The 17333-nt window shown below is 39.8% G+C and overlaps 1 protein-coding gene across 1 annotated transcript in view; it reads right to left on the bottom strand.

The window, feature by feature from the left end:
* The window catches only part of kcnh2b (potassium voltage-gated channel, subfamily H (eag-related), member 2b), a 252552-nt gene that overhangs the window by 108910 nt on the left and 126309 nt on the right, over positions 1 to 17333 (bottom strand). Inside the window, exons 3-5 of the mRNA XM_072679981.1 lie at positions 3634 to 3792; positions 3016 to 3519; positions 1611 to 1822 (exon numbers count right to left, since the gene is read on the bottom strand). Coding sequence (XP_072536082.1) covers positions 1611 to 1822; positions 3016 to 3519; positions 3634 to 3792 — 875 coding nt within the window. The remainder of the gene's footprint in view (positions 1 to 1610; positions 1823 to 3015; positions 3520 to 3633; positions 3793 to 17333) is intronic.

The raw sequence follows: 17333 nt of genomic DNA, 5'->3' as shown, positions 1-17333 counted from the left end.
TACATAGACCCAGTCCCCTAGTATTCCAGTCAAAGCTGTGACAGGGAAAAGACAACAGTCGCTTTGGGAATACATGGAGTTTTTGATATATGCAGACAGTTTTCTGAGACTTTGCTGGCCCACAGAAGAGAAGCCCAGCTAGGTTAAAAGTGGACTTGTAGAGGCACCATTTGGAGAAGCCCAGTCATCAACCGGGAAAAGCGCAGTTCGGAGGAGCATATCCGGGAGCTGTGGAAAAAGGCCCCTTGGGGAAACTGCCTTGGGTATCGTCTAAAATCGTAACCCTAGCCAGTCAAGTTATCTAATAATCTCTTACTGCACTGAGAGGACAGCAACACTATCTAGCTAGGCTAGGCTATGCCTTATGGCTACTGTGGGTCATCTTGGTGGCATAAGCAGGGTTACAACAGGGTGTATATTTATATAATTAAAGAATTTGGAGTATTCAGTAAATGCATTTCATGTTACCTTTAAAGTTTAAGGAAACTCAACATAATGTAAAGGTTCTATAGCAATGAAAGGTCTTTCCAAGAACCATGGTGTTCGATACTTCCATAGAAATCTTTGAGGAGCAGTACTGTCACAGTGCAAAAACCATGACCAAAAACCTAACCTCATGCTGCTGTGGCAGAGAGCATTGGTCATAAATCTGCCCTCCCCAAACTTGATTAGCTTAAAAAGTCTCATACCACAATGTACAGTCCCAGCAGCCTCATCTATCATCATTTCACCCAGAGCCATCAATCGGCCTTTTTATTTCTGCAGAGCCACACAGAGAGAGCAGTCCATCAGCACGGCATAAAGGTGCATTAGCTTAACTCAGTTATGCTCAGTCAGGGGAAACAACCAAAGCCCAAAACACCAACTAGTAGTATTTATCTTTTTGATGAAAATTCTGGAGTTTAGCATTAGACTAGTGTTGCACAGCATTGCTAATAGTCATAAAACTGGCAATAAGATCAGCTGGGCCCAATATAGGTCAAGCAGATAAACAACAAGCAATGGAATAATTTCTTTACTCATGACTCGTCAAGGCAAAATCACTCACTGCTGTCACTCAACTGTAGATTCAGCACTTCTGGCACATTATTGCTGCCATGTGAATGATGGCATCGAGCCATACAGTATGGGACTCCTGTCCGCTCCCATGTAAAAGCTGACAGTCTTACACTGACATACCAAAACTGAGCACTGAACATATCATGATTATTCCTAGGCAATGCAGCCAAATGCCAGAGGCTCCAGAGAATAAGCCAGTGGCTTATAGACCTCTAAATCGTGCAAAGACCAAAACGGCAGAACCAGCCAAGACACGACTAGCACATTATCAAACCTGGCAGAGCCAGCATGTCAGATAATCCTTCAAACACCAGCTCAGTGATTCACCACAATCCTTCTCGTCAGGCATTTCCTTCAAAAAGTTCTAAACCATGCAAAGCAATGAACGGGACTGCATGACCTAAACTATATGCCTCATAAATTCAACACCAGCACTGTGCAGCCTGTTCTTCAAACCACCAAATGATCTAATTCATCAATATATTGACCAGGCCATAAAAAGACAGACTCCAGAAATCCAGCCCAAACAGAGGAATGTGCTCACTCCTCACCTGCGTGACCTTCTCTGTGACGTTGTGTGTGCGGTCGATAAGTTTGCAGGGAGCGATGATGTCCATCTCTCCTGGAGGCAGAGCGATGAGGGGATCTGGTTTAAAGTCCACAAAGTTGAGCGTGATTTGGGGGATCTTGCTGATGGTCCGGTAGCGCATGAGGTCAGAGTCAGAGGTAGAGTTCAGGATGCTGGACTTGTTGTTCACGGCACCTGAAAAGAGAAGTGAATGGTTATGCTCTAAACCATTAGCCTAATGCACAGCTGCACTTTTAAAGTACCGTTTTCAATATCTCCCACATTCAGTTCTAGCATCATTCAGTACTTGCTTTATGAAGCATGTGTTATTCAGTACATGACACATTTAGTATTTGCATTATCCAGTGATTCTGTCAAACAGAACCTGCGTAATTCAGCATGCATCTGATATAGTATCTGCCTCATTTAGTACTTGCCTCATTCATATTGTCTTCATTCAGTACCGCCCTCTTTCAGATTCTGATTCATTTACTGCTCGTCTCATCTACACATGCCTCTATCAGTACATCCCTAATTTAGTATCTCTTTCATTCATACCTAATTAATTCCTCACTCAGTACCTGCTCTTCCACCATCTGTCTTATTCAGGTCAGCATAATTCAGTACTTGCCACATTCAGTACCTACTTAATTGAGTATCTGCCTTATTCTTCAACTGCTTCATTAAGTACCAGCATCATTCAACACCTGCCTATTTAAGTACCTGTCTCATTGAGCACCTTTCTTATTCAGTATCTGCCTTTTCTGTACATCCATCATTCAGTCTCTATACAATAGATTTCTTGTCTCATTGAACATCTATTATTTAACCTTTTATCCAGAGTGACTTACAAAAGTGGAAGTTGCTCAGCCCCCCTTACCATACCTGCCTCTCGTTCAGCATCTAAATAATTAACTTACTGCCTCATTCTGTCATACAGGCTTGGCATCATTCAGCACCTTCATCGTTAATTGCCTGATGCATCAGCATCTCTCATTAAGTGTCTTCCTCATTCAGTACCTGCTTCATTCAGTTCCTGCCTCACCAGTCTCACTAAACCCCTGCCTCTTTCAGCAGTCTGTGACATTCAGTACCTGCCTCACTTAGGTCTTTTCACATTACATCACTTAATATTTTATCATTGCTCCAAGGCACTCCAGCAAGTAACACTAAAGCAGCAGAAAGCTGCAGTCTATTATGAGTTCCTCTAATGACATTAGAGTACTACTCTGCAATTTGGGAGATACAATAGGCCGGAGTGCACTCATACCCATAATGATGAATAATACTTAGATGATACTGTTCTAGAATCGCCAAATTAAGAGAAAATCTCTTATGTACTGATAAACTTTCAGTCAAATTTTGCTCTTCCAGTCCAGCCTGCTCACCGGTGCTGCTGCTAGAGGGCCTGTTGCGGTGTTTGCGTTCCCACTCTGGCCTCATGGCCTCGATGTCATCCACTGACGACGCTCGACGCATGCTGTGGAAGCTCTCGCGTGACCGGCTATGCGCCAGGCTGCAGTTGGAGGCTGAGGCGTCTGGGTTGAGCCTCTGCGGTCGGGGTGAGGACTGGCCCAGTGGGAGCGCAGACGGATGTGGAGGGGCTGGCGGGGGTGGCGTAGGCTCCGTGCCCAACAGGGTGCGACGGTCCTCGGGCCACAGCGAGGAGGACAGGGTAGGGCCTGCAGTGGTAGGGCGGACCTGCTCGTGCTCAGGTAGGGACAGGAGCTCAGCCAGGGCCAGAGACTCGTGACTACTACCCGGCCTGGAGCATGCAGATCCAGGAATGCCTACTCCCCCACGGCCAGATTCGGCGTCCTCCTTCAGAGACGACCTGCTCTTACTCTGGGACTGCAGGAGAGGCAGACGTAGTCGGATACGCCGCACTTGATCTAGGAGAGAGAGAGAGAGATAGAGAGAGAGGTCAATAGTTTATTATTATTCATTATGTATGCAGTCAGTGGTTAATACTAATTAATAGTATTAATGGAAGAGAAGAACAGTACTTGTGGAGCGCCAGGGGAGAGGCAGTCTGTGGTTGAGCTCCTGGGTGGGGTCAAGCAGTTTTTCCTCGTTCATGACTTCAAAGTTTAGGATGAACATGATCACCACGCCATCCTCGTTCTTGACTGGTACCACGTCCACCAGGCAAAGGAAACATACCCCTGAAAAAGAGAGAGAGAGAGAGACTTTCAGGCAACTATAATACAAAATCATATTAATCTGGTTTACAAATTGAGATGCATTCACTATATGACGCGTGTCAATATTGTGATAAAAAGGATATTGTAATGTAAAAACCTTGTCATGTATCTTCATAATGTAAATCTGGCAGATGTTATTTTTATTATATCAAAATGACATGATGAATTCTCAAAAAATGAAAGGGAAATCTTTTACATTGACTTTCATTAAATGTTTAGGTTTTTGTTTTCTTCCCCTCCCCTATAAAGTTCCGCAGATACAAGTTTCTTGGGTGGGAATTACAACAATATGTTTTTCTATATACAGCAACTGAAGCTGTTTCACTAATGATGCACGCATAGTCTTATCCTGAGCACTTCCCTGATTTCATGCACTCTCTCTCTATGTATACCAAATAAAGGCAGAAGGAATGCATGCAATAATGTTCATCTGCTAAAAAAATGATGAGCTACTGAATGCTGAGTTCTCTGAAACATCCACACAATAAAAATGGTTGCAGAGCTGAGTTGGGCTCACACACAGAGTTGTAGAGTAATTAACGTACAGTTTATTATCTGTGGAGAACTGATTCAAAAGCACTGGAGTCTAAATACAGTGAGCAAAAAGTGACTTGGGTTCTTCGGACATTGTAATATATTCTCACAAACGAAAACAAACAAACAGGAAAAACTCTAAATGTAGAATTAGCTGATGTTAATAATGTATCTTTCAGCTTATCTCCCTAATTATGGTTGTTCCACTGTTGCTGTGTTAATTGTACACACCTTTTTGTAATGTTCATTTAATCTCATTCATATTTCATAGTCTTTCTTTGTGTATAAGCTGTACTGTATATCAGTTTGTGGTTACCTCCTTATCCCGCTCCTTGTTTACCTTCTGGTTTGGTTCCCTAATTGCTTCCAAATGATTTCATTAGCTTTGTGTTTCTTGTCTGTTTCTTTCTCTCACAGTTTTAACTGTTCTCGTTTTCGCTGTGTTTTCCTTGGATTAGCTTGGATTAGCATAATTATTCTTGGAGGAGAAAGTTACAGATATGCAGGCTGTTCTCACCTGCCAAATGCTCTAATGTTTAAAAAAGAATCTGAAAACTGTCTTGATCTATTTGAGCACTTTCACAGTTAAAGTCCAGGATCAGTTATGTTATATGTTATGGTCAGTTGGTACAGCATGGTGGATAACAACATTACTGTTCACACAACAGACTGGGGTTCAATTCCCCACTTGAGAAAAGCATTTCACACTACATCAAGAAGAGCCCTTGAGCAAGACTCCCAACACTTCACTTGCTTGCTCTCTGTAATACAGTTGCATTGCACAAGTTCCCTGCATCGACATCAACATCCCTTATCCCTGCCATTCATCTAACTCCAATATCACTAGCCAAATAAATAAATGCTGTCATATGGATGTTCTAGCCAAATTACTATTACAAATAATAAAGCTACTTATTGCGATGGTAAACAGTTATTTACTCAGAAAACACAAATATTACAAGTAATACAAATACACAGAAATACATTTTTAATACACATTTGACTGCAGTAAGAATTTCTGTGGTAGTGACACCATTTCCAAAGCTCTGCTATGTATAGTTTCCATCCAGCACCTAGTTAATCTAATCAGTTCTTCATTAAATAAAATCAGGTGTGCTGAACAAAATGGTTTACACCAATAAACCAATACACAATAGCCCATGATATCACACTTATCATTTTCTTCTTCACATCATTCCCTTTACTTCTTCTATCAAGAACTGTGTTGATGTAATAGTACCATTGAAACCACTGTTCATAGTTCAATCATGTAAATGAAGATGTACATATACATCAGCATACATGTAAACATGTACAATAGCTGCAGTATAGAGAGAAATCAGAAACCAAACCCGAGTTCCTCTACCTGTACTCATCTAACCAACACAGCAATAACTTCACTGGAAACAACGCATTTTGCACTAGATCGCTGGACGCAAGATATTTTACTACGCCTAAACAGGCAGAAATCCCTCTTCATCCAGTAAGACCAAATATACATACATTGCAGAAGGTCACGTGTTTATACGAGGTCTACACATACACACACATAAGCGCACATTATATTAAAGATTCCCACAGCATGCTAACCCTTAGTGGCACATATTTAAATAAATCGCTGCTGCCATCTCTCGCTTACCTTCAGTGAAGAGAAAAGACTATGAATGGCGCCTGGTAGTTCATGCCCTCACAAGACTGGCAGAATGACAATCATACTCATCAATGGACAGAAAGATAGAGAGAGAGAAAGAAGGAGAGAGAGAGGGCTGACAGGAGATTGGCCCACTATATAATCCCAGCTGTGGCAGAACTAGGGGGAACGAGGCAGGGATTACAGGTCCTCTAACACCATCTGGCTGAGTGTATGTGTGTGTGTGTGTATTTGTGTACTATGTTTAGCGTGGATGTTTGCTATTGTGTATAAATGTATGTAAGCCTAAGAGCTGCACTGTACAATAATGTTCATTGGGGGTGTAACGGTATACAAAAGCCAGGGTTTGGTTCAACGCACCATGGTTTGGACCTCATGGTTTGGTGTGAGTTTGGTCCAAAATAATAACACTGGCATTGGACCTGGCATTTGGACCTGGTCACCTTAGGCTCATTTTTGGCTGCACATTATATTAGCCATGCTTATGTAGAATCTGTGGAGATTAAACAGACAGTGAGTGTGCAATGAAACTCCTTACAACAGCTGAATTTACTAACCTGAAATGGATGTCTGCAAACTTTTGGACATCTCTTTCTGAATAAATGAGCTTCATATCAATGATAGACACTTTTCCATGAGAATGAACAATGAACATAGTTGAAACACCACTTACAGGACGGGCAGTGCACTTCTCTGATTCCACTTCTTATGTTTTAAATAAGCAAAGAGTAGATTTACCATTTTGAAGGACTGCCCAGTACTGTTATGATACAGCTCTTGTTTGCATGGACATCATTTAAAGTGGAAGTGCTCTTGTCCTCACAATAATAACCTTTCTATTTTTCAGATGTTACATTGTACTAATACCACATAATACCATGATTTTCATTAAGCCTCTTATGAGTGCATGGTTGCTCCAGAAAAACAGATGAAATAAGCTGTTTCTTTAACTCAGTAGTAATACAGCCATAGCCACCGGTACGTCATTACGTCACAGAATGTTGCAGGATTCACTTATTTTCACTTTACCAACCCATACCTGACCCAAATAAACACGACACTGCCTGCTTGAGCACCTTCATACTTGAAGGTGCTTCCACAGGATGTGATGGAATAATGAACAAAATGCCACACCGGATTACACAGGTTTTAACCTAGAGTGTTTTTTTTATGGCAGGGAACTTACAGAGAAACTTTTACATCACTTACAGAGAAACTTTTACATCACCCCACCTACTCATGTAAAATAAATACCATAACGGGCCTTAAAAGAAGATAAAACAATAAAACAGGTAGTTTTATTTACAGTATTATAAACATTTACAGTCGTGCAAAGGTGCATTACAGTCTTTGGTCAAAGGTCATTCCAGCTTGGTGATGCTGGTCGTGCTGGTTGACCGGCTCAGACATACTGGTCATGGTCGACAAGCCTGACCAAGCTTGACTAATTCATTCTGGTCATCCTACATGAATAGCTTACTGGTCAACCAGCTTAGTTATGCTAGCCATTCTGGTTAACCAGCTTGGTCTTACTGGTGGCTTGGTCAGGTTGATCATGTTGGTAGATCAAGCAAAAACATATTCTATGCTGGTCAAGAGCTAAGCTGGTCAACCAGCCTGAAAAGCTTGATCTGCCCAGGCTGTTTTTGGAAGTAGGTCACAATGGGAGCTTGTGTAATCATAAGATATTTCTGCAGAATCTCATTTCCATGACATGAATAAAGGATCATAGTAGGCTCACTACGCAATTGAAGGAGACTTGTTATTGTTCCACATGGGCTGGAGTCATGCTAGTGCTGTCGTTGTTTGTGCTATTCTAGCAAGGTCCTGAGCCTTTCAAGAGCATGGACACTGACTGTCAGTACCGAAGCAGACAGTGTTGACGGCCATCACACTCTTTTCTGTGCTGACTTCCAATCCATACATTTTTTTTTCAAAGATATTTTATGGGCTCCAACACTTTAACCCTATTTACACCTAGCCCTTCCATGCATCTTGAGTAGGGTGGTGTATTATATCTAGGGTTTCTGACTTTGCCTTTTAAATGTTTGAGTAAACTTCAGACTAGGTGTTACTTATGAATATTATGCTGACTTAAGTTTCGCACGCCATGATTCATGAGTCGTCCCTCTTCCTGCAGCAAGCCACCCTCATTTCATACATTTCATCTGTGAGGTTTAGCAGTGTAACGGTTCTCCAAACACTAATGCTCTAAATCTCACTAAGGACAAAAGAAACCTGTTCAGGATTGTACTTTTTTTTCTTTTAGACTGTCCTGATAAAATTCATAATCCTCCTGGTAGAATCACACACATGCACACACACACACGCACACATACATACACGTATGCACGGGGAGTGCTGGATTAAAAACAGTCTGGAGGGAGGGATTTGAATTCAATTCATTATGCTTCCTGTTTTTTCCTACTCCACTTAAAAAGGCTGATCCACTCTAAGATGAGTGCAGCATTCTCAATCCCTGGAGCACTCAGGCACATCTCGCTGTGTATTCACGGTGTTTGGGGTAAAATACACACACATACTCCCACGTGTGAGAGTCCTGTTTTTTTTTTTGTTTTTTTTTCTGGTGGTCTGGAACATCGTATAAGCTGAAAAGTGCCCTCCTGACCCCCCAATAATCTCCAATGTTCAGAGGCGATATCTTACTGAATCAATCTAAACGTTCAGACTGAGGGAGGTCAGTACAGAGCCAGAGATCAGGAGAAACTACTTTTAACATAAAAACATGAAAAATACTGCAATACTGCAGAAGCAGTAAATCTGATGTGCCTAGAGAGTCATTCACTAATTTCTCTAATTGCTATGAAACTGTTATGCTGGAAATTCCAATTATTATTAACTCCTCTGAGGCTGTTACATAATATCTGGCCTGAAATAAAGAATTAATAAAGAATGATGTATGGCATGATATATAAATCTAAAAGATTATACGCTTTATTATGGTTATCTTTATGCGCCATTTCTGAGAAATCCCAGTTAAATGAATTACTGCACTCAATCTACAATGCTATACCAGCATATGTTCTTTATACCAGAACACCAACAACTACATATAGTACTATAGAACCTGCCTTTAATCTATGAGGGATTACAAAGCCTGTACTCGATGACATTTTCATGATATATGCTATGATTTTATGTGGATCTCAGATCTGTGGAGAAGTGGAGGGCAGATAATCCCAAGAACATCTTATTAATGTTTAGCGAGGATGAGAATGGATTTAAAAGGATGTAAACACAAATCTGGATGTTCCAGGTTTTCTACAGCTTCATTCATAAAGAAATGTCCATCTCTTCCTAATGCTGCTTTCTTTATGCAATGGAATTGAGATTAGGCCATGAATAATCCAGAGAGGAGAGAAAATAGTAAGAGAAGAACATATTAAATGAAGAATTAATTTAAGTTTAATAATTTCCCATAGAAAATCCTGACACCATGTTCAATTCATCCTAAAGATATTAGGTAGAGCTCCATCATTCCAGAGAACGTCCAGGAGAATTCAGAGCCAACACATCTAGCTGTAATATAATAATGTCTTTACAGGTCTTCAGTACCTGGATCAGACGTGTTTAGCGATTAGAGTTGGGAACTAAACTCTGTCGGGTGGCAGATCACCGAGACTTGGGTAAGCCTTGCTTAAAACCTAGAGTAAAGACTGTCCAGTAGGCATAGATGTTCTCATGGGCTAGTCTTGATTTTGGTTTGTTTATTGTATTGTGGTTTGTTTTCCTGTTCTAACATGCATGATCCAACAAAGCATCTAAATAACCAAGCATCTCCTAACTTGAAATGGGTGTGTAGTTAAAAAACACTCCTATATACAAACTATATATGCATTCCTTTTCAAGGAACCAAGTCTTAATTTGTGAGGTGAGATGCTGCCCTCTAGTGAGAGTGTGCCAACTAGACAGCAGCTTGAGGTCATCACATCAGAAGGAAAAGTGCATGTTTTTGCCAGAGTGTGTGGGTTTGGCAATATAGAAAAAGAACCATGGCCATCAACTAAAGCTTAAACGCTGACTATAACTCACCCACTGCCTCTGAAACACGAAGTTGCTTCCATACAGATATTTCCTCAGTCATAAAATCCCTGTCATGTCCTGAACTTTGAGGATGCCACAGTGAACAACTCCCAAAGAACCTAACAAGACCTTTAATTACCGACATCCATCAAGGTAATGCCCTCTCTATCATGCTACTGGCTTATGAGCTATCTGACATCTTGGGATAACAATTCTGCTACGTTGACATTTTCCAAGGTAGCAGAGATCACTCATCTTTATAACAACCTGCCTTGGACATGATGGATAATCTAGTGGCAATGAAGCCAATGTTTACTTTGGTGCAAAGTAGAAGGTGGATGAGGACAGAAGATTCCAGGTTTGTAGACTTGAGATTTTGAATTTAGGCAGCTAAAGTGAAGCTTGTTTATAAGCATGCATACAGAATCAGTCCAATTTCTGGTCACACCAATGGCCTTTTCTTCACATTTTCTAATTGGAATGTGCACTATATCAAAAGAATGTGCACTATATGGACAACGGCATTGGGACACATTTCTTCAATAATCAATGGTATTAAGTTTATTCAGCTTTTGTTGGAGTAACTGTCTTCATACTGATTTTAGAGCAGACTGTGTACATATGACTGCATTCAGCAACACAAGCATTAGTGAAGATGGGATGTAAAATGATCTACTATGAACTACCCCAACTAAATCCCAACTCCCCAACCCATCCTAAAAATTGAATGGAGCACCATAATTCCAGAGAACACAGTTCCACTGCTTGAAAGGTTAATCTTTATCTGCTCCAGAAAGTCCTATTCTATTGGCAATACTTCTCTGTGTGCACTGTACATCTCTGAGCAATGAGTGCAACTTAAAGGAGGTGAATGCACTCATGGGACGGGTGTCCACAAAACAGTAAGACATCTGTGTTTATAGAATGAGAACATGTAACCAAAAAAGGTGTTAAACAATACTGAGATTGTTTCGCTACAAATCCCTTGCTGTTCAATGTATCTTCATACAGATATGTATATATTTCTATATCAGTTTGGGTATGCACTGATCAGTCATGACATTAAAACCACCTGCCTAATATTTTGAAGTTTGTGCTATAGTAGCTCTTCTGTGGGTTCAGACCAGACACTCTCCTCCCCATATGCATTATTGAGCCCTGACCCAGCTGCTGGTTCACCAGTTGTCCTTCCTTGGACCCCTTTTGGTAGGTACTGACCACCGCATACTGGGAACACACAACAAGACCTGCTGTTTTGGAGATGCTCTAACTCTGCTTCCAACACATCAACTTCAAGAAATAATCACTTGCTACCTAATATATCCCAGCTCTTGATAGATTCCACTGTATCAAAATAATCAGTGTTGTCCACTTCTGAGGTTTTACATTACGGCTGATTGGTGTATTTACTAATACTCATAGATTTTTTCCATTTCTTCTTTGGTATGTAGAGCAGATGGTGTTTTAAACACCTGAAAGATCTGAGTGTTGATAAGTGGGGTTTAGAATTATTCCCAAGCAAGCATTTTTATCAGTCCCATAAGTTTTGCAGATTTTGCAAAAAAAAAAAAAAAAAAAAGAGGCAAAGATCTAAAACCTATTGCAAACTAACAAAGAAAACATACTAATTTTGATAAAAAACTAGCAGGCCAAACTACATTCTAGGATATCTGAAAAAGATCAGTGTAACTTACAGACAGATACACGTATCATAACAAGCAGCATACCTAGCCTAGCTGATCATGTTTTTCACATCTTTTTAAGCAACAGCTCCAGTTGCAGACATGAAGTAAATTTATGATCAAAACATGGTACAAATTGTACAAATACCTGAATTATGTTAATATTGACATCTTAAATTAAATGTTATGTGTTTAATTTAAAACACATAACATTAACATGTGTGACTGTCTCTTATAAAGTCTTTGGAAATGGCTGAATAATGTTTCAAAAAACTATCAATAAATTGTGCAAAATTGACCTTGGGTTCTAACGGTTAAGCACGGGAAACAGCATTGAAATACATCATGAAAAGCATTGGATGGGCAGTGTACATTCAATAAGATGCGACCATTTGTTTGTGACTGTACAACTATTAAAGACATTGCAGGAAATGGATAGTTGACCAAAACAGGCACTGGATAGTCGCACTACAGCTGTACAAATAAATGAGCAGTGAGACATCATCCATTCAGCATTCTTAGAGAGAAGACAATATGAATGTATATGGAAGGTTTCCATTTGAAAGATGTTTGGGGTGAATAATAAAACACTAAAGCGACCGATGACATACGTTCTGGAAATACATTGTCTGACTATTTTTTCTCATCCAATCAGAAGGCTAGGGAAAAGTCATGTGTAAATGTATCAAAGTAAATGTAACAAAACACAAAAAATGCAACAGCATATGAACTGGTGCGCCACCAAGAGCAGCAATTCACCACTAGAGGGCACAGGCACACTATTTTTCCCACTCCATCAGTGGCAGTAAGTCGTTAGTCCCGAAAGTGGTCCGCACATCCATTCATTCAGCCGACTGTACACTGAGAGAAGACGCTCATCCTGCTCTACTGAGACAGTAATTAGAGTTGAGTAAATGTCTGTTGTGAATTTATTGGCTCTATGAGGTCTACAAGCTTCTGTTGAGGCAGATAAGAACAGAAAAAGAGGAAACCCACACCCCCAGCAGCATCTACACCAGCCTCTCAGAGCACAAGGTTACTGAAGAGCTGGAATAAGTACCAGCTCTGGAAAGTAAGGCGTGAAGGTCCACCAGGATCAGTGCAGGTGGATCAGATTGGGGGTGGGGGTGAGGGGCACCAGCTGTCCACAAACCAGGGGAGTGGAAGATTGCCAATAAGTGTAAATACACACACAAAAACACACATTCCCCATCTCCTTCTTGTACAGCGTCGTCACCAGCACCACTTACTGTAATGCTGGTTGACTCCCAGTAGCTGTGTGTGCAGATGGTCATTTGAATGGGCTCTCATTTATCACCATTCTGAATCTAATCCAGTCAAATCAGAGCTGGCCTTCAACACACACTCACACTGATTGCTTATAAGGATACTTTACAGTTTAGTGGACAGGAAATATGTGTGTGTGTGTGTGTGTGTGTGTGTGTGTGTGTGTGTGTGTGTGTGTGTGTCTGTATTTACACTTTAAACCCATGGAGAGTAAAGTCTGACAGGAGCTTTGGAAATCCAAATCAATTGACATACATTGCTTCAAGAACTAACGGAATAAGAAACCAAACATGACCATTGCAGAAGTAGCCATGGCTAGCAGGCTTTTAGTTTTGGAAATATTCATAATTCACCATTTTAGTATGGTATTTTTGAATTTTAACTAAAGTTTTAATATTGTAACGCAAATGATTAGTTGGTAATGTCTACCATTCACCAATTCCGTTTTACCTGCAATGTAGAATAAACTTCAGAATTCTGCAGAAACAATTTTATGTAACATTAGTTTTCTCTGGTCTACAGCAGTGTTTCTGTATCTTTTCATTCAAACAAGAATGCAAAAAAACACCCAAAAAATGCTCATATGAGCATGCCAACCCAGCAGGGAACGCCAACACCTCACAAAGTTTGACATCAAATTCCTCATGAAGGAAGCGCAAGGCCCAAAATAAGCCTCAAAACAGTGTGAAGATAAAGTACAACTGCCATTTTCTAACACCAACACAGATTTTTTCACCGTGTGTTGTTCAAAAATCAGGCCTCCATAACCCGATCTTACACATAGACTCAATACCCGACATACCAGTAACAAAGCTTAGAATCCCACACTCATGTTTAGGCAGAGAAGTGGAGTTTTTGTAGCTTTTCCAAATCTGAGTGCAGTATGATCTCGCACAGTGTTATGAAAGAGTCAGCGACAACCATGTGTACATTAACTGTGTGAACAGTGTGAGACCAGAAGGCTGTGAAAAGGATTTTTTAAAAATCCAGATATGTGTGGAGAAAGCCTCAGATAACCACTCTGTACAACAGTGGTGTTCAGAAAAGTATCTCACAATGGACAACAAGAACACAAAGCTGAGGCTGCAGTGGGCACAGACGCACAAAAACGTGACAGCTGAATATCGGGAAAATGTAGCCTGGTCTGAAGAATGATGGTAAAGTCAGAATTTGGTACCAATACCCAATCTAAGGGTTACTTTCAGCATGATCAGCAAAAGTTGTCTGAAACTGGATTTATGAACAGAAAATGAGTTCAGTGTAGACAATATCTTGTCTTTGTGGTTTACAGACTGTTCTTTAAACTGCACCTCTTTATCGGTTTCAAATAACGTGTTGGAGACTGTAAAAGATTAAGAGGTGTTAGATGCATCCTGAATGGTGATTCTACACCATATTGACTGAGAAAGCAGCGGAACATTGAGAATGAAGTTATATTATAATTAGTATCCAGTTAGCGCTTGTATTTTAAGCCACACTGTTGAAGATATTAATGATCAATTATTATTTTTATTATTATTATTATTAGCAATTAATTATTGCTCCTCGGTTTATAATGTAATGTAAGATTTAGCAGTCTCTGGTGTGGTGCACTAGTCTACTGTGCAGCGACACCTTCGCAAATATGACCTTCATGTATATGCATTGAGTGCCACATGGTGCTGCAGGTAGTGCGTGTGTCACACAGCTGTAGGGTTGTTAGGGGTTGTAGGTTCTGTGACTGTCTGTCTGGGCGTTTGGTGTGTTCTCCTTGTGGCTGTGCAGGTTTCCTCCTTTATCCCTAAAAAACACAATAGGAGAATTGGCAAAGCTCTATTGCCCTTGTGTGAGTGGCTGCTTGTGTGTGGTACCCTGCAATGGACATGAAAAAGTATGGGTAGGTTCTGAACCCACTGCTTCCCTGACCAAGAAGAAGCAGATGAGAAGATAAATGAATGTATATGAATAACCTCTCAGTCTCTTTTACACACATACTAAAACACAGAACTATGAAGGTTCAGAGAGGCAACCTGTCAAAAGGCACTGAGTGTTTAAGGCACATTTGCCTTCCATGCACTTATCACGTCAAACTCGTACACACACACTATTATTAACAGACTTCATGCCCACCAGCAGGATTACATACGAAAGGCACCAGAGCAATACGGTAAAGCAGAAAGGTCAGCCAGGCTTTGAGGAGCTAAGCTTGTTATAAAGCCTTCAGGATACGTGATGTTTCAGGTGAAGCACAGAGAGTGTGATGTTTTACACATAGCACACACAGACACACGCATGCGCACACGCACGCACGCCTACAGCAAATATACTAATCTACCCCAAAATCTAACTGTCTCTAATAATCACTATTTGTATGCGGGGTCACATCTCCCCACTGTACATCTACCTCTAAAACTGACCGTAATATAACTGACCGTATATTTTAGGTGTGTATTTTGTCGAGGAGAGGGCGAGCAGGGCGTTCTCATTAGCCAGCCAAATGAGGGAATCATACTAAGAGGCAGATGTAAAGGACTTCCAATAGCTGCTCTTTCTCTCTGCATGGTTACTTAAGCTCTTCAAGACCTTTAACGTGAAAGCATATGTGAAGCCCTAATTTACCATGTCATTTGTCTTCTCATTCTCATCCGCTGATACACACTGTACCAGAACCTGCAACCTTTAAAACTCTGCGGGTTTTAAATAACTAATAAAAATGTGGAATTATGAGTAGAGCCATAGAGTATTTCATAATAACTGCAAAAAACTGTATAGCACTGAAAATGATATGATCATAAAACCACATCCAGAAGGACGTATTTGATGACCAGATCTTGTGGCAGATAACTTAACAAAAGATTCCTATGAACAAACAACTGTAGTATATTATTTATCATTGATTAACTTACTGTTGTTTCCAAAACAGAAAGACATTAATACTGAATACAACATCCAGCATCCACTTAACTCAATCTATTAATAATTTAAGTTATAATTAAATAAAATAAATAATAATATATTATTAAAACTAGACACTGCAGGTGAAGATTGATAATTTTAAAGCAATATTACTTGTATCACAATAAATCCTTCCCAGTTCCCAGTTGATACTGATAGCATTTTTTTTCCTATTTAAAGCTGTCCAAATAAGTACTGTTGTTAGATATGCAAATGAGATATTGTCTAATTAAACCTGTATACATTTAAAACTAATAACAAGCATCTAGCATTTGTATAGCGTATTATATGTATATCAATGTGAAATGCTTCTCAGATCACAGGAAAGTCATTGTTTTTCTGTTCAGTTCTTAACACTATGTACTGTCATTATACAGCATTGGTTCAGCTTGTAATCCTTCTGTAAGATCCTTCAGAGCTCAACCCTTGACTTGAACGCTGCTACATAACACTACCCTTACCGTGTCAAATGTGTTATGGCAGATGTTCTGCTCTGTCACTAGTTGCCATGACAGATTATGACCAGTAATACAACAGTTTCATGTTACTGTTAGCGGTTATTGTTGTGACAGGTACTATGATGCTTGATGTCATGGCTTTAAATTAGCATGTGAACTAAACTATCATGACATCAAGGACACTTACCGGGAATGGTAATATGACACTGTAATGTCATTACAAATAATTAGGGGTATAAGATAAAATTAACATATAACTATAACATAGTATCATTACATTATGTTTTAAAATCCTGTATCTATTCTCAAAAAGACTTTTAATAAAGAGTGTACATGTGATTCCTTTTAGTGTTGTGTTTAAACCCCATGTTCAGATCCCACTGTTCCGACTGTATAGAAAAGCTAGAAACTGTACTTCTACTCTCCATGCATATAATGATGTCCTTTTTAAACAGGTGGCATGATGGTCTGTTTTTATTACAGTGTCAATTTTCCTAAAAAAAAATATATATCATCTTGCTTACCGTATCACAATATATTAAGATACATTGAATCATACCCTTTGTATCATGATATGTATCATATCGACAAGTTTCTGCCAATACAGAGCTCTAGAAATACTGTCTAATGTAATGCAGCAGTAGTGTTATGATATATTGATATATACACAGTTAGGTATGTACATGTACATTACATAAATTTCTTTTTTTACATAAAAATCTGTTATTTATAGATTTAAATGTAGAAAAAAATCTAATTTTCAGAAAAAATATTTTAAGAACGAGGCTCAGAACTGCATTACCCAGCAAGATCTCAGGAAACATTCACCTTTTTACAAATACTGTTGCCATAATGAAGAAAACAGACTGAATAGTCAGGTTCTACAGGAATTGAGGTTTTCTGGGATAAATG

This window comes from Salminus brasiliensis, chromosome 5 (assembly GCF_030463535.1).
Source record: "Salminus brasiliensis chromosome 5, fSalBra1.hap2, whole genome shotgun sequence".
NCBI classification, from domain to species: Eukaryota; Metazoa; Chordata; class Actinopteri; order Characiformes; family Bryconidae; genus Salminus; species Salminus brasiliensis.
Note: the sequence above shows the minus strand (reverse complement) of the source record. Positions and strands in the feature narration are given on the sequence as shown.